The 23,066-nt window shown below is 48.6% G+C and overlaps 1 protein-coding gene across 1 annotated transcript in view; it reads right to left on the bottom strand.

Annotated features, from left to right (window-relative positions):
- Nucleotides 1–1,194: 1,194 nt before the first annotated feature.
- ADD2 (adducin 2) overlaps nucleotides 1,195–23,066 on the bottom strand; it is a 119,433-nt gene continuing 97,561 nt past the window's right edge. The window contains exons 10-15 of the mRNA XM_006129099.5: nucleotides 21,562–21,819; nucleotides 20,500–20,619; nucleotides 19,687–19,776; nucleotides 18,849–19,014; nucleotides 17,760–17,879; nucleotides 1,195–7,970 (exon numbers count right to left, since the gene is read on the bottom strand). Of these exons, the coding sequence (XP_006129161.2) occupies nucleotides 7,654–7,970; nucleotides 17,760–17,879; nucleotides 18,849–19,014; nucleotides 19,687–19,776; nucleotides 20,500–20,619; nucleotides 21,562–21,819 (1,071 nt within the window). The 3' untranslated portion in view covers nucleotides 1,195–7,653. The remainder of the gene's footprint in view (nucleotides 7,971–17,759; nucleotides 17,880–18,848; nucleotides 19,015–19,686; nucleotides 19,777–20,499; nucleotides 20,620–21,561; nucleotides 21,820–23,066) is intronic.

Raw genomic sequence — 23,066 nt, 5'->3', positions numbered from 1 at the left:
CGCCAAGTTAAATGGGGCGCCAAATGGTGGCACAATATCATTGAGGGGTTTGGAGGTGGGGGCGCCAATTGCATGGTTCACATAGGGCGCCAGTTGCTGGCAGCTAGTCTAGGGCCGCCCCTGCACACGTGTACAACAAATGAGGGACCTAGGGTTCTAGATGAATGTTTCTGTGAAAGACGTGCTGCGTGTAGCACTAGCAGACATTTAAAAATGGCGGCGCCCGGCGTGATGCAAATGAAGCCCGGGAAATTCAAATCCCGGGCTTCATTTGCAACCCCGGTTGCCTACATTACCACCCTAGTTCGAACTAGGGTGGTAGTGTAGACATACCCTCAGTTCAGACCCAGTCACATATGCCGGCCTTGTATAGCAAAACTCTGCGGAACTACACTGGAGCCGCCATACTCCAGGTGTCCCTAATGCAGAACAGCCATGATACGGACCCTGGCAGGGGGACGAGGAAGCGGCTCTGTGCAGCTGCTCCCCTCTCACCCACCTAGGGGAAAGGCAGCGCAGCAAAGTGCTTTGCTAGAGGCTTTTCCCTGTTGTTCCCATAGCGGTGGGGAGTGGTGCCTAGGAACAGTGGGTGGCACAAGCCACATGTACCCCTGGGAGTGGGGTGCCAGGTAAGCACCTCACCCATTTCCCTCTCAGACACTGTCCCACTCATTTTCCCCCCAAATCCCACCTTACCCATTTCCCCCTCAACCTCCCCCCACAGTTCCCCCTTGGAACCCCCCCATCCATTTCCCCCTAGGACCTCCCCATCCATTTCCCCCTCAAACCGCTCCTCGCCCATTTCCCCCTCAAACTGCTCCTCACCCATTTCCCCCTCAGGCCCTGCTCCACCCACTTCCCCCTCAAACTGCGCCTCACCCATTTTCCCCTCAGACCCCGCCTCACCCATTTCCCCCTAAAATCGCTTCTCACCCATTTCCCCCTCAGACTCCGCCTCATCCATCCCCCTCATCCGCTGCCTCACCCATTTCCCCCTCAAACCCCCCTCACCCATTTCCCCTCAAATCCTGCTTCACCCATTTTCCCCTCTGAACCTGCCTTCACCCATTTCCCCCTCTGACCCTGCCTTCACCCATTTCCCCCTCAAACTCCCCTCACCCATTTCCCCCTCAGACTCTGCCTCACCCATTTCCCCCTCAAACCCCCCTCACCCATTTCCCCTCAAATCCCGCTTCACCCATTTCCCCCTCAGACTCTGCCTCACCCATTTCCCACTCAGACCTCGCCTCATCCATTTACCTCTGCATTTACACCTCTGTTAGCTTCAACAATATCACTCCTATTTACACTAGCATCAACGAGAGGAGAATCCAGATCAGTGTTCTCAAGTACCATGGTGATAGACACAGTCTATGAACCTAAACACAGAGAACAAGAATTTGTTTCTGCTTATTCCAGAGCTGCATTTGGCCCAGTGTCTCACTTTAAAAACAGAAAGGAAATAAAAATCTAGCAAACAAATCTGAACCGGAAGCTTTGGGGATATTTTACAATACTTAAGACAACAAAGACAAGTGCAGGCTTTGTTGTTATGAGGCTCAAAGTGAGAATGAAGCTCTTCTAAAGCCGTTCAACCAAAAATACACAGGAGGGACAGTCACAGACATTAACTCGGATTTCAAGCGGCCTGTTTTCACAACCCCTTGTAGGTGTGACTGCCAGCTGGGCATGTGATTTTAAAAAGTCCTCTCCCTCCTCTCCTCGCAGTCTCCAAATTTTACAGCTATAACCTTGCACAAGCATCTCCAGGCTCAGTCACCAGCCCAGCTGCATATAAGTGTAAGGCCCTGTATTCACCTGCAACAGCTACTCACCGCACCAGCCCGTCCATAGAAACACAGAGCTGGAAGAGACCTCAGGAGGTCAGTGAGTCCGGCCCCCTACCTAAAGCAGGACCAACGCCAACTAAATCACCCCAGACAGGGCTTTGTCCAGCTGGGACTTAAAAACCTCTAGGGATGGAGATTCCACCCCCTCCCTAGGGAACCCATCCCAGTGCTTCCCACCTTCCTAGGGAAATAGTTTTTCCTCATATCCAACCTAGACCTCCCCCACTGCAACTTGAGTTACTCCTCGTTCTGCCGTGTGTCACCACTGAGATCAGCCTCTCTCTATTCTCTTTGGAACCCCCCTTCAGGAAGCTGAAGGCTGCTATCAACTCCCCTCTCGCTCTTCTCTTCTGCAGACTAAACAAGTCCAAATTCTTCAGCCTTTCCTCATAGGTCATGTGCTCCAGCCCTCAGAGGCGAAAGCAGCTGCCACATCCCCTCTAATGTAGGTGGGCATGGAGGGGTGGGCCAGCTGGAAGGGGAAACCGGGTGTGCCAAAACCAGGGCTGTGGCAGAATATTTCCCTTGTGAAGAGAAAGGGAAGCAAGGATCCAGTTTGCGATTCTCACAGTCACTTTGGAGATGGTGCACTTCCCCTGGGGCACTGCAGTTCCATGCGGCCCCCTTAATGAGGTTGAATTGCCAAGTGCCAATCCAGGCCTGTGTGAATCACAACCCATATCTGCATGAAGCCCCCTCGCACTGGCAGCGTTCAGGGAGGGGGGAGACTGAAGGAGTTCCTGTGCATTTCTGCCATTGCTTCACACTAAGATGTTCCTCCTCCTCCCTCCCCTTTCTAGCGAACAAATAACTATAAATCAGATCTGTAATTGCGGGATAATGAGGGGGTTATGTCAGAATAATTACAGGCTTATTTATTCCTTACAGATTACATGGCACAAGTGTTACCCTGAACAGATGTAAACTTCTACATGAATAACCAATAAGCAAATATCATGTAATTACAGAGCTGATCTAGGGTCATTTTTTCCTTATTAACTCAAGTGCTTCTCTTCAGAACAGCGCCAGACAAAAATGCCAATAGGAGCCATGGAGAGTCCGACATTATGTGGATTTGGTTATTCGGAGGGAAATGTTGGGTTAGACTTTTGCCTTATGTGTCTCTTTATGGGCCTGATTCTGAACATCCTCCATATCCGCTGATGTCTGATGCCTTTATGGGCTTGGTTTGGCTCTCCTTTATGCTGATGAAAAGGGTCAGAGTCCCCTGATGTCAAATCAAGACACAGTCCACTAAAGTCAATGGTGCTGTGCTGATGTGAAATCGCTGAACGGGAGATTAGAATCAGGATTTCAGTGGGTATTAATAGAAGCTGAGAGATGCTACGTCTATTGCACAGAGCTATTTCGGGAAACCAGAAGTATCCCAAAACAGCTATTCCATGTCTTTTGAGCATGCCCATTATTTCGAAATATAATGGGCTCGCTATTCCAATGACCCTGTGAACCTTGTTCCACGAGGATTAAAAGACGTTTCGAAATAGTGGGTTATTTCAAAATTTGGCACTGTGCAGACAGCACCAAATCTAATATATAAAGGAGAATGTTTGTATATTTGTGTCCTAGTAACTTGGACACTATAAGAGCTACCGCAACCAAACTTTGCATGGGATAACCTTTTATCCAGGAGAAGGTTTTAAGATACTGTGGGAGGGAAGAGATGAGAGACCGACACTTCTCCCCAGGGCTGCACGGAGCCTGGAAATGCAGGAAGAAGCAGCTTCCCGGAGGAAGCGACAGGGCCAGTCACTCACTAAGGCCGGCGGAGGGACAAGGAAGCGGAGGGTGGTCTCAGGCGCCATGGCAGGCACACGGCTCCCTTCCCTATCTCTCCCCTCAGGCTCCTCACCTCAATTATATCAATTGTCAACTTATATTTCAACAATGTATACTGACAAAGCGCAAGGGACAGTCACTTAAAGTAGTTGCAATTGATTTGGAGACATCTTGCTTTTCACATGGACAACTCTATGTTGCATGTTCAAGAGTTGGAAGTGGAAAAAATGTGTACATATTTGTTAAGAATAATAAAACAAAAAATATAGTTTACAACACAGTTTTTGATGATAACATGTAAAATTGGTGGTTTTATACTTTTTTTTAATATATATTTTAATCCCTATCAAACTCAGTGCAACTTTTCTACCATTCAAAAAACAATAATGGACTACTGTTTTTCTAAATTTTGTTCCTCCACTTTCCCAAGCAACACTGGGTAACTCCCGCTTGTTACAAAATAAGGTATTTTGAAATTACCTTGAAATAAGCAACGCAATTTGCATAGTACAAATTATGTAGCTTATTTCAAGGTAAGGGTGCAGTGTAGACGCACCCAGTCTGGCCCTAAACGGCACCACTTGTTAGGAATGTGTGGACATGGTCAGTCAAGGGAGCCATGTGGTTTCAGTTCCAAATTAGGGTCAAACCCAAGGGCTGTTACAGAAGAGATGGCCTTATAGTGCAAGAACTGGATGCAGATCCAAGATTCACCACTGACTAGGAGCTTTTCTGGCCTTAAAAATCTCTGGCAATAAGCAACCATATTTGTTAATCCAACCATAATTGTTAATCGGTTTGGGCCTTTAATTTGTCAAAATCTGCCCCCCCTCCCCACCAACATGCATACAATGGGTTTAGGCAACAGAAAAGTAAGTCACTAAGAACCCGAATTTAATTTATCTAGCATTCAAAAACACCAAGAGTATCACCAAAACATCTAAAGGCATGGAGTTTTTGTTGTTTTTTGTTTGTTTTTCACATTCCGCATTTGCCAAGCACACCTAGTAACTTGCTCTTTAAAACAAAGCTAATTTGTGTTTTCAAAATATCATCCCCTCCAGGCTATTCCCAACCCTGCCCCCCCAAAAAGATGGCAAAGCAAGATTTTAGTGCTAGTTAAAAATTGCGAACCACTCCATATTAAGGCAAACCACGATACAAGATTGCTGAGATGGGTCTCTGTCCTACGAAAAAAACATACTGACTCCTGTCACAGTATGGATCTTGCTAGAATACATATTCCTGCATTCCCCACAAGAACCTTATTTTAAAAACAATGATTATTTCAATGACATTTTGCCTGAACACATTCTGTACCTGTGAAAGGGAATAATAAATAACCACACCTAGCGTTCACTTTTCAACAGCAGCTCTCAACGCACATGGAAAACTGAGGTGCAGAGACTAACCCAAGGTCACCCAGCAGGCCAGTGACAGAGCTGGGGATAGAATCAGAATCTCCTAAGATGCAGTCACACGCTTTAACTGCTAGTCCCCACAGCCTCATTCCAAAAAAGATGAGATTCTAAAAAAAACCCACAGAGTTGAAGAATAGAGAAAAAATAATTGAAAATGGTTTCCATCTTTTATCAGAATTTTTCCAACCAGTTTGTCAAGAGATGAATCCAGATCATAAACTATGGATTCAGAATCACATCCAAATCTAAACTTCACTGGCATTCAATTTCTTTATTTCAAGTCCAGGCCACTACACAAAGAGGCCCGAGTTGCAGCTTTCTAACCCACCATGTATTAGAGAAGAGCCTGAGCCAGAACACCGCATCAGCACAAATAATACAATATGCTTCTAAAGCCTTGTCTACACTACTTCGGGGATCGCTGCTGCAGTGATCGATCTACCAGACATTGATTTATCATGTCTAGTATAGACATGATAAATCAATCTCTGAGCACACTCCCATTGACACTAGTACTCCACCAAGACCAGAAGATTAGCAGGCGTCAACAAAAGAGCAGACCCTTACCACACATGAGACGCCATAGTATGTCGAAGTAGATTGACAGTGCCGGTAAATGGAGACAAGGCCTAAGTCAGTTGTTCTCCAGCCTTCTGTTCTGTGGTCCTAATGGCAGAGAAAGATTCCTCCATGGACCACCTCCTCTCCCAGATTCTCAAGCCTCCCCTCAGCCCCATCACCTGGTTCTCCAAGTGCCATTCTGTGGACTAACAGTAGCCCATACTTTGAGAACAGCCACCCTACGCCTTCAGGGTCTGACCCAGCTCTCATTTAAACCAATGGAAAAACTCTATTTCAATGGGGTAAGATCAAGGTCTCATTGCTTATTTAGCATCCTCAATGCCGGAATCTTAAAACTGATAGAGGAACCCTGGCCTGTTCCTCTCCTTTAACTCTGGCATGGCAGATTAGATAGTAGCTCAGCCTTTCTAACCGGATGGATGGCTAAGCACTGGAACAAGTTACTGTGGGAGGTTGTGGAATCCCCATTACCGGAGGCTTCTAAGATTAGGTTGGAAAAACATCTGCCAGGGGTGGCCAATGTTTATTTAATCCAGCTTAGCATTGGGGTTGGATTAGAGCCTGAGATGACCTCTCAAAGCCCCTTCTGGCCCCACTTTTCTAGGGTTCTCTGAAACCGGGAATGGTAATAATCCCTGTCTGTTGGGAACATTGTCTTATTTGGAAGAGGGGCTGAGCATTGGAGAGCGGGGGTGGGGGTGGGGTGGGCTAAGCCATTTGCCAATGACACATCACAGGTGTGAACTCATGTTTCATTTTCAGTCGGGAGTCGGTAGGAGAGTGGGGGGAGGGAAAGAAGGAATGCTCTCAAACCCTCTGGTCACTGCCAGTCCAGAATGGCCTGTACTGAGCGAGAGGAAGCTGAACACAATGAAAAGTGCTAACAGTTCTCCGTCTGCTGAATATCCCTCTCTGCATCACAGCCTCGCCTAAGTGGAATTAATTAGTAGCGCAGCAAGGGAGGGTGAAGTCACATTTTCTATACGCTTTTCATTTTGCAGTGATTAGCGCAGCAGTGAGATCGCCAGCGTACATTTATTCCAAACTAATGAAGTAGCACTTAGTGACTAAAATTTTCTTGCTTCTTAAACTTAACACCGTCAGTTCCCGGAGGCTTTTTCCTTCCTGGCTTTTCCCACTATACTTATAGTGGGGCACATTATCTCATGTGTTATTGTGGGAGAGAGATTTGTGTCTTTCCCCACTGACTGAGACACAAGAGTCATTTCCAAGAGGTGTCACTGTTGCAGCAAATGGATCCTTAAATAACTTGGGGTCACCACTGCAGCTAGAAAAGAACCTGAAAATGGCTTGTTGAATCACGTGTACTGTTATCACCTGAAAAGCAAAGGGTCATGAGTTCCCACCCTGACTCTTCCTACCAGGAGAGTGATCCTTGGGCTTTGATAAAGTTGGAGCTTCACCACTTGAGATTATACATTGAATTGCAACAAAGTAATTAGCCAGGATTCCACTTCAGAACTGGAAAAAAGGAATTGAGCGTCGTCATCACAAAGGTCTGCTCTGGACTTAGTGCACCATATTCTTTCTAAAAGGTCGCCATGTGGGCCGTAAAGGAAACAGCACGTGGAAAACTCTCAGCCCATTGGAGATCAGTGATTTGGAGTGTGAGTGCTGTGAGGAGGAACAAGTCCAAAGAACCAGTTTTACTGCTTGTGAAATTAGTGACTAGCTCCCTTGAGCAGAAAGGATCATTCCTAAGCTTGTTTACATCTTCAAAAACTGGTTTAACAGGGAACGAGAAAACTCGTGCCAGGAGCACCCAGAAAACTTGCCGCATTTCCCCCAAAGTCTAGGTGTTGTCTCAGCCACACGTATTACACAGGAGTCATCCTGGGCGCTTCGACCTCTGGTTCTATTTCACACAAACCGTTCTAGCAGAGGCAGCTATTGGCTATCAGCTTCCTCTTGTACTCTGGTGACCTTGGTGGGTGGGGGAGAAGGAAGGAAGCAGCAGGAAGAGGAGGTGGTCTGGAGTGGAATCAAGATTCAACTTTCTCCTTCTTTTTTCCCTTTTTCAGGAAGGATGGGGTCCGGAATTTCTTCTTCTTCTTGGAGGGAGATTTGGATGGGGAGCCTTCTGGGGACACAGGGCCACTTGTAATTGACTCGGTTTTGTCCTTTGGGGCATCTGTGTCTGCATCTGTGGTTGTGGTCATCTGGCTCATTCCTTTGCTGAGGGCGTCTTCTGTGGTTTGGTCGTCATCTTTCCCGTTCACGACCACTGCTGCCGGCTGCGCCTTCTCACCAGCAGCAGCGGGATCGGAAAGTGCTTGGCTGGTGTCCGTCGGCTTGGCACCTTCGCAAAAGAAAGACACAAGATGTGAGGCTTTCAGAGCCAGGGTACCCAATTTCACTAGGAGAGCTGCTACTCTGTGTTGCTACAGGGCCAAACAGCTGATTGCTTTAGGGAAGCTAGAGATAAGGGCCAGCAGACTATTGGAGAAGTAGTTTCAATTGGGAGACCACAAGCTAATAAGGGTTGGGCTTTTTCTAGCTTGCCGAGGGCTAGCCCTGTGTCTGTACTATAATCATTCCCACAGTCTTCTGGGCTGTGTCTAGACTGCAGGGTTTTTTCGAAAAAAGTAGCCTTTTTTCGAAAAAACTTCACCTGCATCTAGACTACTGCCGCGTTCTTTCGAAATTAAATCGAAAGAACGCGGCTTTTCTTGCGACGGCAGTACTCCTCATTTCACGAGGAAGAACACCTTTTTTCGAAAGTGCTCTTTCGAAAAAAGATGTTCTTGAATGCAAACAGGGCTTTTTCGAAAGAGAGCATCCAGACTGCCTGGGTGCTCTCTTTCGAAAAAGTGGCTTGCTTTTTCGAAAGTACTGCTTGCAGTCTAGATGCTCTTTTCGAAAGAGGCTTGCAGTCTAGACGTAGCCCTGGAGACTCCAGATTGACACTAGTTTAAATAGAAGCAGAATTTGGCCCACGTAAGAGAATTGCCACGACCCCATTCCCTTCACTCTGCGAGTCTATTGGGCCTGATTCTCCAGCACCAGGCCTCCTGGGCCAAGCGGGCACAATTTGACATTAGCCTTGTGTTTCATCCCCTTTGCACAGGGCCATGGGGGAAATCAGGCCTCTGGTGTTTACACAAACGAGACCCTTATCATGCACCCAGTGAATTGGAATTTGAACTGTGATGTCAATAGAAGCCAGAGCAGCCTCATTAAGTCTCACTAAGATGTGGAGAAAACAGGACCCTGATGGGTTGACACAATATGGCCAGGAAGGATTCTCTGGCCCTCTCTCATGCCCAGAATGATTCCACATCTCGTCCACCTACCACATCTACCCCGGGTGCTAGGTTAATCTAATTACAGTGCTTAGGTTGCAAAAATTGTCACAGCCCTGAGCAAGGTAGCTAGATCTGGCTATGTTTTAAACATAAAGCCAGTGGAAGTTTAAAACCAGAAGTCTCTCCACTTCCTCCCTGTGAAAAAGAGGCTGCAAATTCCATCTATGGGAATCCAGAGAAGATGGGACTATTGCTAACTTAACAATTTGCCCAAGAAGAGCAGGTAATCCTAGGATGGTCAGGACACCTGGAAGCCCATCAGCTAAATGACCTGTATATTTACACTTTGCAAAGTGTCCCCAGGCACTTGGGTTTTCCATTTGCTCACACATGCTGTCTTTTCTATCGATACCACAAACACAGACAGGAATGTGTGTTTTGCAAAAGGTTTAGTTTGCCACTGGTGTTAATGAATGAGTCCTCGTTAAGTGCAGAAAGCTGTGTTTGGGGAAGAAGCAGTTAAACAATTGCATGCATGTCTCTCTTCTCTTTCCTCTTTCTTCTCCTCCCTCTTTTCCCCCCCTTTTCCCCTTAAGTTTCTTTACTGGATTTAGCAAGATCTTTATAACTAACACACCAGACTTCCATAGCACCTTTCCATGAGGGATCCCAAAGAGGTGCTGAGCTGCTCAACACTCTTGTGAAGCAAGGAATGATGTCCATTTTACATAGGGGGAAACTGAGGCACGGACTAGGAAGGCAACTTGCCCAAGGTCAAACATTGAGTAAGAGGCAGAGTGAGGAATAGAACCCAGGGGTCTCCTGCTCGAACTACTAAATCCCACTCCTGGAGGCTGCATTTCACAGCTTTGGTTAAGCCCACATGATGTACGCAGTGAGGCAGCGGGTCCCTTTGCACATATCCATCATGAGTACACAGCCGGCCTGGGCGCCCGATGATGACGTCATGGCCATTGACAGCCATGCAGGCAGGGGCGCCGATCGCGCCTTCCGCCTGGGGCGCCAGCTGCCGCAGCTGGCCTCAAGCCACTCCTGGCAAGATGCAGCCCGGGGGCCAGATCCGGCCTGCCTAACACTTTGATCCTGCCCGTGGATTGCATCTGGCCATTTTCTATTTATATCCTGCTGCCCCTGCCATCGAATTTCTAGGCGGTGGCTCAGGCAGCAGGATGCTATTCAAATGGCTCACAGCTCTCCGTCACGGGGCTACCCCAGCAGGGGCTGTAGCCGTGAGCCCTTTCATATGCTTTCATATGCCGTGAGCATATGCAGCAACCCTGGGCAGCTGCCAGGCAACGCAACAGCGGCTGAGCTGGGAGTTGTGAGCCCTTTGCTGTGCCTTTAATTCAAAGCCTGCAGCCCCAGACAGCTCAGAGCCCAGGAAGTATTCTGGGGAGTTGTGGGAGGCCTCCCAGAGGCCAATTAGTTCAAATTAGTGGCACCAGAGCATCCCCACTAATTGTATTTTGGACTTACACAGGAATAGCGTTATTCTTCATGAAAAGCAGGACTACCGAGGTCAAATTCCGGAACAACGGGCTTGGTAGTGGGGGGCTGGGGGGTTATTTCGGTCTAAGGTCCTAGTATAGACCAGGCCTCGGTTGTCTGGAGTGAGAAGTACTTTGGCTAGAGAAGCATCGTACTGAGCCCCGAGGAAAGCACTAGTGTAAGAATTCAGCCACACCAGCATAAGAACATAAGAACATAAGAATGGCCGTATTGGGTCAGACCAAAGGTCCATCTAGCCCAATAGCCTGTCTGCTGACAGTGGCCAGCACCAGGTGCCCCAGAGAGGGTGGACCGAAGACAATGATCAAGCTATTTGTCTCCTGCCATCCCTCTCTAGCCTCTGACAAACAAAGGCCAAGGACACCATTTTATCCCCTGGCTAATAGCCTTTTATGGACCTAACCTCCATGAAATTATCTAGCTTCTCTTTAAACTCTATTATAGTCCTAGCCTTCACAGCCTCCTCTGGCAAGGAGTTCCACAGGTTGACTACACGCTGTGTGAAGAAGAACTTTCTTTTATTAGTTTTAAACCTGCTACCCATTAATTTCATTTGGTGTCCTCTAGTTCTTCTATTTAGGGAACTAATAAATAACTTTTCTTTATCGGCCCTCTCATGATTTTATAGACCTATATCATATCCCCCCTCAGTCTCCTCTTTTCGAAACTGAAAAGTCACAGTCGCTTTAACCTCTCCTCATATGGGACCTGTTCCAAACCCCTAATCATTTTAGTTGCCCTTTTCTGAACCCTTTCCAAGGCCAAAATATCTTCTTTGAGGTGAGGAGACCACATCTGTACACAGTATTCAAGATGTGGGTGTACCATAGTTTTATACAGGGGCAGTAAGATATTCTGGGTCTTATTTTCTATCCCTTTCCTAATAATTCCTAGCATCCTATTTGCCTTTTTGACCGCCGCTGCACACTGTGTGGAAGTTTTCAGAGAACTGTCCATGATAACTCCAAGATCTCTTTCCTGATTTGTCGTAGCCAAATTAGCCCCCATCATACTGTACGTATAGTTGGGGTTATTTTTCCCAATGTGCATTACTTTACACTTATCCACATTAAATTTCATTTGCCATTTTGTTGCCCAATCACTCAGTTTGGTGAGATCTTCTTGGAGTCCCTCACAGTCTGCTTCTGTCTTGACTATCCTAAACAGTTTGGTATCATCTGCAAACTTTACTACCTCACTGCTTACTCCTTTCTCCAGATCATTTATGAATAAGTTGAAAAGGATTGGTCCCAGGACTGACCCTTGGGGGACACCACTAGTTACCCCTCTCCAATCTGAAAATATACCATTTATTCCTACCCTTTGTTTCCTGTCTTTTAACCAGTTCTCAATCCAAGAAAGGACCTTCCCTCTTATCCCATGGCCATGTCATTTACACAAGAGCCTTTAGTGAGGGACCTTGTCAAAGGCTTTCTGAAAATCCAAGTATACTATATCTACTGGATCCCTCTTATCCGCATGTTTGTTAACCCCTTCAAAGAACTCTAACAGATTAGTAAGACAGGATTTCCCTTTACAGAAACCATGTTGACTTTTGTCCAACAAATTATGTTCTTCTACATGCTTCACAATTTTATTCTTTACTATTGTTTCAACTAATTTGCCCGGTACTGAAGTTAGACTTACCGGTCTGTAATTGCCAGGATTGCCTCTAGAGCCCTTTTTAAATATTGGTGTCACGTTGGCTACCTTCCAGTCATTAGGTACGGAAGCCGATTTAAAGGATATATTACAAACCACAGATAATAGCTCAGCAATTTCCCATTTGAGTTCTTTTAGAACCCTTGGATGAATGCCATCCGGTCCCGGAGATTTGTTAACATTAAGTTTTTCTATTTGTTCCAAAACCTCCTCTAATGACACTTCAATCCGGGATAGTTCCTCAGATTCATCACCCACGAAGGACAGTGCAGATTCAGGAATCTCCCCAACGTCCTCAGCCGTGAAGAATGAAGCAAAGAAATAATTTAATTTCTCAGCAATGGCTTTATCGTCCTTGATTGCTCCTTTCATAGCTCGATCATCTAGGGGACCCACAGGTTTTTTTAGCAGGCTTCCTGCTTCTAATGTACTTAAAAAACTTTTTGTTATTTCTTTTTGAGTTTTTGGCTAGCTGTTCCTCAAAATCTTTTTTTGCTTTTCTTATTACATTTTTACACTTGATTTGACAGTGTTTATGTTCTTTTCTATTTATCTCACTAGGATTGGACTTACACTTCTTAAAAGATACCTTTTTGTCCCTCACTGCTTCTTTTACATGGTGGTTAAGCCACGGTGACTCTTTTTTAGGTCTCTTGCTATGTTTTTTAATTTGGGGTATACATTTAAGTTGGGCCTCTATTATGGTGTCTTTAAAAAGTTTCCATGCAGCTTTCAGGGATTTGGCTCTAGTCACTGTGCCTTTTAATTTCTGTTTAACTAACCTCCTCATTTTTGTGTAATTCCCCTTTTTGAAATTAAATGCCACGGTGCTGGACTGCTGAGGTGTTCTTCCCACCACAGGAATGTTGAATGTTATTATATTATGGTCACTGTTCCCAAGCGATCCTGTAATAGTTACCTCCTGGATCTGATCCTGCGCTCCACTCAGGACTAAATCGAGAATTGCCTCTCCCGTTGTGGGTTCCTGCACCAGCTGCTCCAAGAAGCAGTCATTTAAGCCATTGAGAAATTTTATCTCCACTTCTCTTCCTGAGGTGACATGTATCCAGTCAATATGTGGATAATTAAAATCCCCCATTATTATAGAGTTCTTTATTTTGGTAGCCTCTCTAATCTCCCTTAGCATTTCAAGGTCAGTATCACTGTCCTGGTCAGGTGGTCGGTAATATATCCCTACTGCTAATTTCTTATTATTGGAGCATGGAATTACTATCCATAGCGATTCTATTGAACATGTTGATTCACTTAATATTTTTATGTCATTTGATTCTACATTATCTTTCACATACAGTGCCACTCCGCCACCCACCCGGCCTGCTCTATCCTTCTATATATTTTATATCCCGGTATGATTGTGTCCCACAGATTTTCCTCATTCCACCAGGTTTCAGTGATGCCTATTATGTCAATCTCCTCATTTAATATGTGGTACTCCAGTTCACCCATCTTATTAGTCAGACTCCTAGCATTTGTGTACAAGCACTTTAAAAATTTGCCACTGCTTATTTGTCTGCCCTTCCCTGATGCATTGGATTCCTTTGTATGAGGTTGTTTGTCTGCTCTGGCCCATGGTTTGCCCTCTCCCCTCCTCTCTTTCTGACTACAGCCTAGAGAATCTCTATCAATGGATTCTTCTCTAAGAGAAGTCTCCCTCCGATTTACGAGCATCTCTGCACCAATCGGCTTTCCCCCATCTCTTAGTTTAAAAAAACTGCTCTACGGCCTTTTTAATGTTTAGTGCCAGCAGTCTGGTTCCACCCTGGTTTAGGTGGAGCCCATCCTTCCTGTATAGGCTCCCCCTCTCCCAAAAGTGTCCCCAGTTCCTAATAAATCTAAACCCCTCTTCCCTACACCATCATCTCATCCACGCATTGAGACTCTGAAGCTCTGCCTGCCTACCTGGCCCTGCACGTGGAACTGGAAGCATTTCCGAGAATGCCACCATAGAGGTCCTGGATTTTAGTCTCTTTCCTAGCAGCCTAAATTTGGCCTCCAGGACATCTCTCCTACCCTTCCCTACGTCATTGGTACCTACAAGAATCAAGACCACCGGCTCCTCCCCAGCACTACACATAAGTCTGTCTAGATGCCTCGAGAGATCCGCAACCTTCGCACCAGGCAGGCAAGTGACCATACGGTTCTCCCGGTCATCAGAAACCCAACTATCTATGTTTCTAACGATCGAATCACCCACTACTAACACCTTCCTCTTCCTAACTGGCATTCCCTCCCCCTCAGAGGTATCCTCAGTGCGAGACGATACCGCAACATCCTTTGGGAGGAGGGTCCCAACTACGGGATGGTTTCCCTCTGCTCCCATTGAACGCTCTGTTCCCTTGAGACTTTCATTCTCCTTAAGTGCACTGGGGCTCTCAGACTGGAGGTGGGACAGTACTACAGTGTCCCGGAAAGTCTCATCAACATAGCTCTCTACCTCCCTTAGCTCCTCCAGTTCAGCCACCCTGGCCTCCAAAGCCCGAACTCGGTCTCTGAGGGTCAGGAGCTCCTTGCAACGGGTGCACACATACGCCACCCGCGCACAGGGCAGGTAATCATACATGTTACACTCAACACAATAAACAGGATAGCCCCCACTCTGCTGCTGGGCTTCTGTCTCCATTTTTCTAATGAATAAGTTTAAGTATAAACTGGGATTCTTATTAAACCTCTAGAATATAGATTATTCTAAGAGTTGTTTTAAAGAAGGTCAGAAGTCACTAGTGCCCTCTAAACTCCCTCTCCAAACTCTCCTGTTAGCTGTTCCTGGTCGCTGAGTCACAGGCTTATATAGCTCTGGTAGCCCCTCCCCCTGACTGAGGCTCAGCCAATTAACAGAGGCTTCTAGATTTCACACCAAGGAAATAATGCAAAGGGATTCAAAGCTGGCTAGGGCTGAAGAAAGAAAGAAGCTTCAGTTCAGTACAGCTGAGTGACATTGTTTCAGCTCAGTTTTTTCCCCCAGCAAAATGCAGATTCGGTGACACCTTTCACCTTTGACACCTTTGCCATATTGCAAAAAAAGAGTAAAAAAATATTCTGAAACAATCTTTGCCGCTGAGAAACGCTCACGAGGCGTGCAGCGCTGCATCCCCCTGGACCCAGAGCCCTGCAATATCCTTAACTGTACACGGCCAAGGGCTTGAAACCTGCCCAGACTCAGGTCTCCGGCATGAGCCCTGAAAGTATCTGGAACACTGTGTTTTGTTTTAATTCACCCACTCAACTCAAGTAACGATGTACCTTCAGAAATCGTTTCAAACATTCCTTCTTCTGTGCTGTTCTTTAGGACACTAAAGGTGCAACGTGTATATGCAACAGCAGAAAGTCATACGCACAATGGGGGACAATGGGAAAAGAACTGCGAGAAAAGCTGTTTATAGCAAGTGTACGTGGCTTTCTGCAGTTTTGATGCCGGCCATGTGAATTCACATAGTCATTCAGATGGCAATTGTTGGTGTTTGAAAATCAGTAAGCAAGGACAAAACGTTGCTTTCTGATCTGCTGGAAGATCTCAGCTCCTATATTCCATTCCTCCTCCGTGCTCAGATCCCCCACTGAGCTCAAATGGACGTTTCGTGAACAGGGTGAGCAGAAAAGCTTCAAGCCTGCCTGGGAAAAATGTTGTCCATTAAGCAGATTTTGTGATATTGGCTCTCTGCTTCTGAGGGTGGGAGATTCCTTCTACAAAGACCTGAGGCTACAGCTGGCTCCTTTTTACAGCATTCAGATCTGTCATTGGGGGAAGAGGCATGGGGGATAAAAATAGAGCATAAAAATAAATCCTCGACATCTTGAACAAGGAAAAAGCCATAGCGACTCTTCTAAAATAGCATATGAGTACATTAGAAAGGGCCCTTTCTTTCAAAATTCTCTGAAATGAGAAGCATTGGCATCTTAAGAGAGGTCTAAATTGCACATTTGGATGGTCAAATCAGCACAAGGCAGGTAAAGTGGGAACTTTCAAGTTGTGCTTACACACAATGGCGAGGGGTCCTAGAGAAATGACAGAATTTATTATGAGAATAATGCTTTGCATTCATATAATACTTTCCCAGAGTAGATCTCAAAATGCTGCACAAAGCAATCATGATCCCCATTTTACAAATGGGGAAACTGAGGCATAGAGGGGGACATTATTTGCCCTAGGTCACCCAGCAGGCAAGGAGCTAAGCTAAGATTCGCATGCAGGACTTTCAAGTTTCAGTCTGGTGCTCTGTCCAATAGGCCATACTGCCTCTGAGCCTAAGAGCTGGTCTGAGTAGCCAAATGCAGAACTTGCAGGTTCTATTACAGTGCCCAACATTTGAAAACTGTTCCCTATTGGCCTCCCGTACAACTACGGCCTGGAGCTGAGCAAACTGAGAGCTAGCCAGTTTGGAGGCATTGTTCCTGCTCCCTGCTGTGAATGTACTGGAAGAATCCAGCCCCCCCCCATCTCCCTGGTGAGAAGCGCCCCACCTCCCGCAAGGCGATGGCATGTGAGCTTAGAAAACAGCCTCTCTATACTTACTACAGTGACAAGTATTCAGAATCAGAGGTAAGTCCTTTGATGGAAAGCAACACATGGAAAGAGAAAGGAAGACATTGTGGAGACAGACATACACCAGCACAATGAGACACAACGTGACACAATGAGAGCAATAGGAGTAACACCACCACATTTACCTTCACGGACCAGGTCGCGTCTGTGCCTGGGGCTGCCAGATGCTTTCCTTGTCCCCAGCGAGCTGCATCTCTGATGTGAGGAGCCTGCTGACAACTCACACTCTTGCTCTCCCCTCGTTATGCCCAGCTAACGATTACCCAGGGCTGCCCTGTTTGGATTCTGACTAGCTAATGCAGTGCCCTGTGATGGTGTTAGGTTGCCCCTGCCCGTACATGGAAATCCGAGGCAGGAGACAGATATTCTGGGGCACTTGGGACCAGCACACACAGGTGATGACTCAGAGCTCACTGGAGTCAGTAGGAAGATGCCAGTTGATTGCCAGCATTTTCTTCTGACACCTCCCCTCAACCTGCTTCTCCTTGCTCCCATGCCCTAGTGTTTGTTACGGTTGCTTGTTTCCAATGCTTTTGTAACGCACACACCTTCTGGGTGTGGTGCTGCCCCGGCAGCACGCTGAGGGACTGTACACTAGACCCCTTACAGAAAGAAAGAATGAGATCGTGCTACAGCCTTTGCTAATAAGCAGCTGGCTTTTAGCTCAAGCAGCAGCGGCTCAGGCACTGAGCTCCAGAGGTCTCAGGTTCAGTTCCGCCTGTTGGCGTTGCGCTTTGGGGCAAGGGCTGTGTCTTTCTGTGGGGTCGTACAGCGCCTGACACAATGGAGCGCTTATTCTGGGTGAGGCCTGTGGGTGCTGCTGTAAATCATAAATAAATAGGCACGTCTTCCTTCCAAAGGCCTCCTGCCTGATTTGCTGGCCCAGAACTTATGGCCATAATAACCCGGCCTCCTCCATCACAGAAAATGGAGCCTTGATTCTCTTTCCACTGGTGGAGAATGCCCCTCCCTACCTCCAGTCGGCCCAGGCCTCTCAGGATGCGACTGCAGAATCACTCCTTGCTCCCCCCTCCCCCAGCAGTCCCCACAAATGCTCTGGTTCTCGCCATGCAGCACAGGCTGGTCTTACCATCTGACGACTTGGCGGGGGACACAGGTGGGCTCTTTGGTGGAGGCTTTGTGGGACTTTGCTCTGGGGAAGCGGAGGGGGACTTCACGGGAGAGGCCTCCACGCTGGCGTCTCTCTCCCCTAGAGGTAGAGAAAATATCCACTTGCTACGGAAGATATCGGGGAGATCCCAAAGGGCACGCTCCCCTGGGCATGGCTAGTTGGGACATATTGGCTCCAAGCCCAAATGGCTTGGAAGACGTAGAGGGTTTTGGAGAGTGCTGTGCACACTCGCACTGGTTAGCAGGGCCATGTCGTTAGGATTTATGGGGCCTACACAATACTGGTGCCCCCCAGCGGGGAGGGACGATGGGTTTTCACAGACGTGATTTTACAATCCTCAGGAGCCCACAATGAAATAGTTTTAAAGCAAATTTTTAACTAAGGTCCTGTCGATTAGCACAGCGAAGTCAGAAACCGACAGTATGTACCTGGGGTTGGCCAATGCCTGTGAAATGGCTTCATTGCCACCTGAATGGCTCTTTCGTAGCTTCAGTGTCGGCTAATAGCTCTGGCCAGCTTTGTCACTTGGAAGTTAACTAGCTCCTCTCCAGAGGAGGCAGAGCTGCAGAGCTGGGACAGGAAGAGCGGGCGGGTGGGCATGCAGACCCAGCGATGCCCCACGTTTTCGGGTGCCCTACGCTGCTGCGTATTCTGCATATGGGTAAGGCCAGCTCTGCCGGTTAGAGCACTGGCTAGGGACATGAGAGAGCCTGATTCCTGTCCCTGTTCTGCTCGACTCAGAGTGATCTGGGATGGAAGACTCCACTCTGGACCAAGCAGAGCACGGACATGAACCTGAAACCCCTGGCCAGTGCCCTAGCTGCTACCTCGCCTCCCTCCCTTCCCCCACACTTTTGGTCCAAACCCAGGCATGTCAATGCAAGTTCATTTCCACATGACTAGTTGGGAGGTTTGGGTTGCAGTTTTACGTGGGACAAAACGAAACGTGGAAACCGCAGTAGGTGCCGTGAAATGGAACGGTGGCCTCCAGTCCACCCTGCCTCCGAGTCCCACCTGCACATGACCGAACACGGCCGGGATATTTACCTTCGAGTCCCAGCTTCTTTCTTTCCACCTCTTGCTTGTACTCCTCCAGCTCTTGGTCGGTGAGCTGGCTGAACGGGTTGGGAGGCTCTGGCTCAGGAGGCAGCTCCTCCGGCAAGAGGTCTTTGGCCTCCGTGTCGGCTCTGGAAGCCAGCTGACTCTCCGCGGACTGAAACCAACCGCAGAGACGGCATTGCATCGTCAGCGCGGGCGCAGGGGGAGGGCTTGGCGGCTTTTATGGGCCATCAAACCCTCTTTGGTCCCCCTGAAGCTCGGCCCGCTAGGAGCCCAGCCTGCAGCTGATGGGCCGATCCTGAGCGCTCCCTTGTAGGGGCCAAAGCCCCGTGTGCAGCAGAACTGGCCCAGCTGCATGGCACAAGGGGAGCGGGCTGTGGGGAAGGCACATGAGCCCCGTGCAGTATGAGCTCAGCTCCTGGGGGGAGGAGCCCCTCGTGGGGCGGCTGCAGGGCGAGGGGCTAGGATCCAGGGCTCCGTCCATGGTGCAGCACAGCTTTGAAGCAGAGACAGGTCCGCTCCCACTCTGAGCTGGGAGGGGGGCCCTCAGAGCCTTCTACTCCGCCTGCACACGGCGACATGGCTACGTTGTTCCTTTCCTCTGCACCTGTTCTTGGTGTCAGCCGCCCACCCTTACTACTAGAGAAAAGGGGCAGGCTTGGATCAAGATGCCCCCGATCTGACATCCACAGCGGGAGCCCGCCTGCTTATTCCCCCTTAACGCACCCCCGGCTGCTGTCTAGTCTACAGAGCTGAAGGAGAGCCAGGGGGGTTTCCTGCTCTGTAACATTCCCCGTGAATCTAGCCCCTTTGTTCAGGAGAGTACCGGACTCCTGCTCTTCTCTGCTATCACGCTGGCTAAGAGCTGCGACTGGGGTCCTGCCGACTTCACATCCTGGCGGTTTTGCTCCCGAATCTGTGGGTGAAAAAAAATCAACTAATAAGTAAAAAGACCTGAAATAAAAGTCTAGACAAAATAGCCGAGGGGCATGCTGGTAGAGCAGGCCTGACTCGCCCCTGCTTCGCAGCCCGGAGCGTCATTTAAACCTGGGCTCAGGGAGCAGAAAAAGCGCTTGGCACTAGGATCAGTGATAACCCACAGAGAAAAAAAGGAGAGTTACGCCCAGAATCTCGTTCTCCTCAGCTGCCCGTCTGAATCCAGTTTAGCTCAGTAGCGATTGGCTGGCCCTTGGGCTGTGTGAGACGAGCCAGGTCTTAGCCCCGGTCCTAAAGGACGGGGAGTTGGAGTGTGACTCTGGAGCTATTTGGAATTCCCTCTCCGCCAGGAGGCCAGGGCCCTAATGGGTCACCGAGTGGGTTTCCCTCTGACCTACGATGGTCCGTTCAGGTCAGGGCAGAGTCATGTTTACAAGGCAGCACTCGGGAAAGGGTACATGCAACCTGCTCGCGTGCCCGCTCTGGTGGTGAACAGAGGACCTCAGAGCTGTGAGTCCGGATCCCGCCACCGTCTCTAAACTTGCTGATAAAATGAAGAGACAGAGTAAGAAAGGAAGCGGCTCCCTGGTTGCCTTCCAGGGTCTCGAAGGAATATACTGGCTCTCGGCCCCATGGGAACTAAGACCTGCCAAATCGGACGCCAGAGAGTGGGGTGACGAGAGAGGTCTGAGAGCTCCCATACCTTGTTCCGCATTTCCAGCACTTCCTGTGGGTCTGTGTAGAGAGGCACAAATTGGTTGGGGTTTTCAATTCGGATCGGGGTCCCACTGCTGGCTTTTTCCACCTCGTCGGCCTTCAGCCACTGGCCCACGCCCGGGACAGGGTAGGGAAAAGCAAAGAAAATGCATCAAGACCGGAATTGCAGCATCACTAACACATAAGGAGAAACATGGACCCAGCCAATGAGTCTGTGACCCATCACAGGATTTTGAATGCTCCGAATTTCACAGACAAATTTCACAGAGCAAGGTAGGGTCCCTTACCGAAAAAGGGACCAGAAGCAAAATTCAGGAAACTGAATGTGGATTCAGATCTTCCTTCACATTTAAAGTTTTGGTTCAGCCCATCCGGGTTCAACTCTATCTGGATTCTGATGTGCACAGCTTGAGGGCTTTGCCTGGACTTGTGTCTAGTAAGTAATTGTTAAATTCTGATCCAAATCTTTAATGTATATATCCTACATGCCCCTGTGAGGCAGGGCAGGGCTATTATCCCATCACACAGATGGGGAACTGAGGCTAAGTGACAGGCCCAAGGTCACATAGGAAGTCAGTGGCAAATTAAGGACTTGCGTGTGCATTCTCCAGAGCCCCAGGCCCACTGCCCCTCTCGTCCTGTCTATGCCCCAGGTGACACCATGCTGGTAGAAGCCCTGTCTCTCAGTAGAAGAGGAAAGTGAACATTTTTATACAGGCCATTCGTCAATTTTGTGTGGGCTTCCTGTGGTCCCTGTGACTACAGGGAAGCAGCTTTGCTATGTGGGACCCGAGGGGTTGTTTTCAGGGATGGGTGAGCTGGTTTGAATACAAACTGCTCTTCCCTCAGACCTGGAAGGTGAGGACTTATTAGGGGTCCTACTTGGTTCCTGGCCTGAGCCCCTTACTGTGCGAGGAGTTGGGCTTGTCCAACCAAGAGAATATCTGAGTCAGCTCCAAGCATCCATTGGGCCTTTCTGCCGTTGCACAGCACGTTGGCCCTGTTCCTTTCAGACGCTGTCTCCTACTCAGCACCCATCCCCCCTTACCGTGGTCTTGGTCCGCTGGCTGCCCGCGCTTCTCTGGTTCTCCTCAGCAACGTTCACCCGCATGTAGGTGTTGGGTGTGTTTAGCCAGCGGGTCTTCTCCTTCTGCTGCTTCTGGGCGTGCTGCCGGAGGGTGGCAATGGGAGCAGCCTCCTCCTCAAAGACAAACGACGTCACGGTGGCAGGAATCAGCACGTCGCTTTTATGCTTGGTTTTCTCCTGGACAAAGGGGTGCCGGTAGGTGTAGCCTGTTCGGTAGCCCTGGAGGGACACAAGCAGTTTGCTTCTTTACTTGGAACATTCCCGCTATTAGGACTGGGGGGGGGGGGGGGGGAGGTTGGAGGGAGAGGGGGAAGGGTAGAGAAAAAAAAGTCATGGGGTCGAAACAGACCTAGGGGTTGGTCTGATTTTTTTGGTTTGTTTCCCATGGAAATTTTGATTAATGTTTTTTGGCTGCCCAAACCCTGGATTTCTTGGAATGGGTCACTCAAAAATAAAAGCTGCCATGAGGACTTCAACTTTTCTGACCACATATATACAGATATTTTAAAAGTGTTGCAGCAGACAAAGCAACCCCATTGTAAAACGTAAGCGTGTTGCATTTTCAGGTCTTGAAATAAAGGCCGTTTTGTTTTGAAGCCACATGGATTTTGGTCCAGCTCTGCTACCTGCCCATCTACCTCCTGCCAAACCAGTGCTATCTGCTGCCCAGGTCTCTTCCTCTTCCCTGCCAAGACCAGCGCTTGTACAGGCAGTCCCCGAGTTATGTGGATCCGACTTATGTCGGATCCGCAGTTACAAACGGGGCCCTCCCTCTCCCTGGTCTCCAGCAGACCAGGGAGAGGAAGCAAAGCGGTGGAACACGCGGGCAGCGGACAGCCCAGACGCGGCTGGGCTGTCAGCTGGCCGCGTGTTCCGCCGCTTTGCTCTGCTCTGCTCTGCTCCCTGTCCCCCTGGTCTGCAACCCAGCAGCACCCCAGCTGCTCTGCCCCAGGTGTCCCCAAGTCAGCCGCTGCTGAAACTGACCAGTGGCTGACTACAGGAAGCCCCTGCCCCGGGCTTCCTGGAATCAGCCGCTGATCAGTTTCAGCAGCAGCTGACTTGGGGATGCCTGGGGTTCTTAAGTTGAATCTGTATGTAAGTCAGAACTGGCATCAGTTTCAGCAGCGGCTGACGCCAGTTCCGACTTACACACAGATTCAACTTAAGAACAGACCTACAGTCCCTGTCTTGTACGTAGCCCGGGGACTGCCTGTGCTACTCTCAACAGGCTCCTTCAGAGGCCGGAAGCCCTCCTGATGCTACAGAACCGATTTGCAGCCTGTTTGGCTGGCATGCCTGAGGTTTCCGGGCCGATTCCTTAATAGGAAAGCCCCGGGTGTGTTTGGTCTGGGACGCAGCACAGGAGACGTTGCCGCTCTGTTTACATTGCAGCCAGAGATGTGATCTGCAGCTTGCGCTGACCTACCTGGGCTTGGTAGAAGTAGCAGTGAGGGTTCAGCACCCAG

Source organism: Pelodiscus sinensis, chromosome 28 (genome assembly GCF_052426305.1).
Source record: "Pelodiscus sinensis isolate ZL-2025 chromosome 28, ASM5242630v1, whole genome shotgun sequence".
NCBI lineage: Eukaryota > Metazoa > Chordata > Testudines > Trionychidae > Pelodiscus > Pelodiscus sinensis.
The sequence above is the reverse complement of the archived record's forward strand: the minus strand, read 5'-3'. Positions and strand labels throughout refer to the sequence as shown.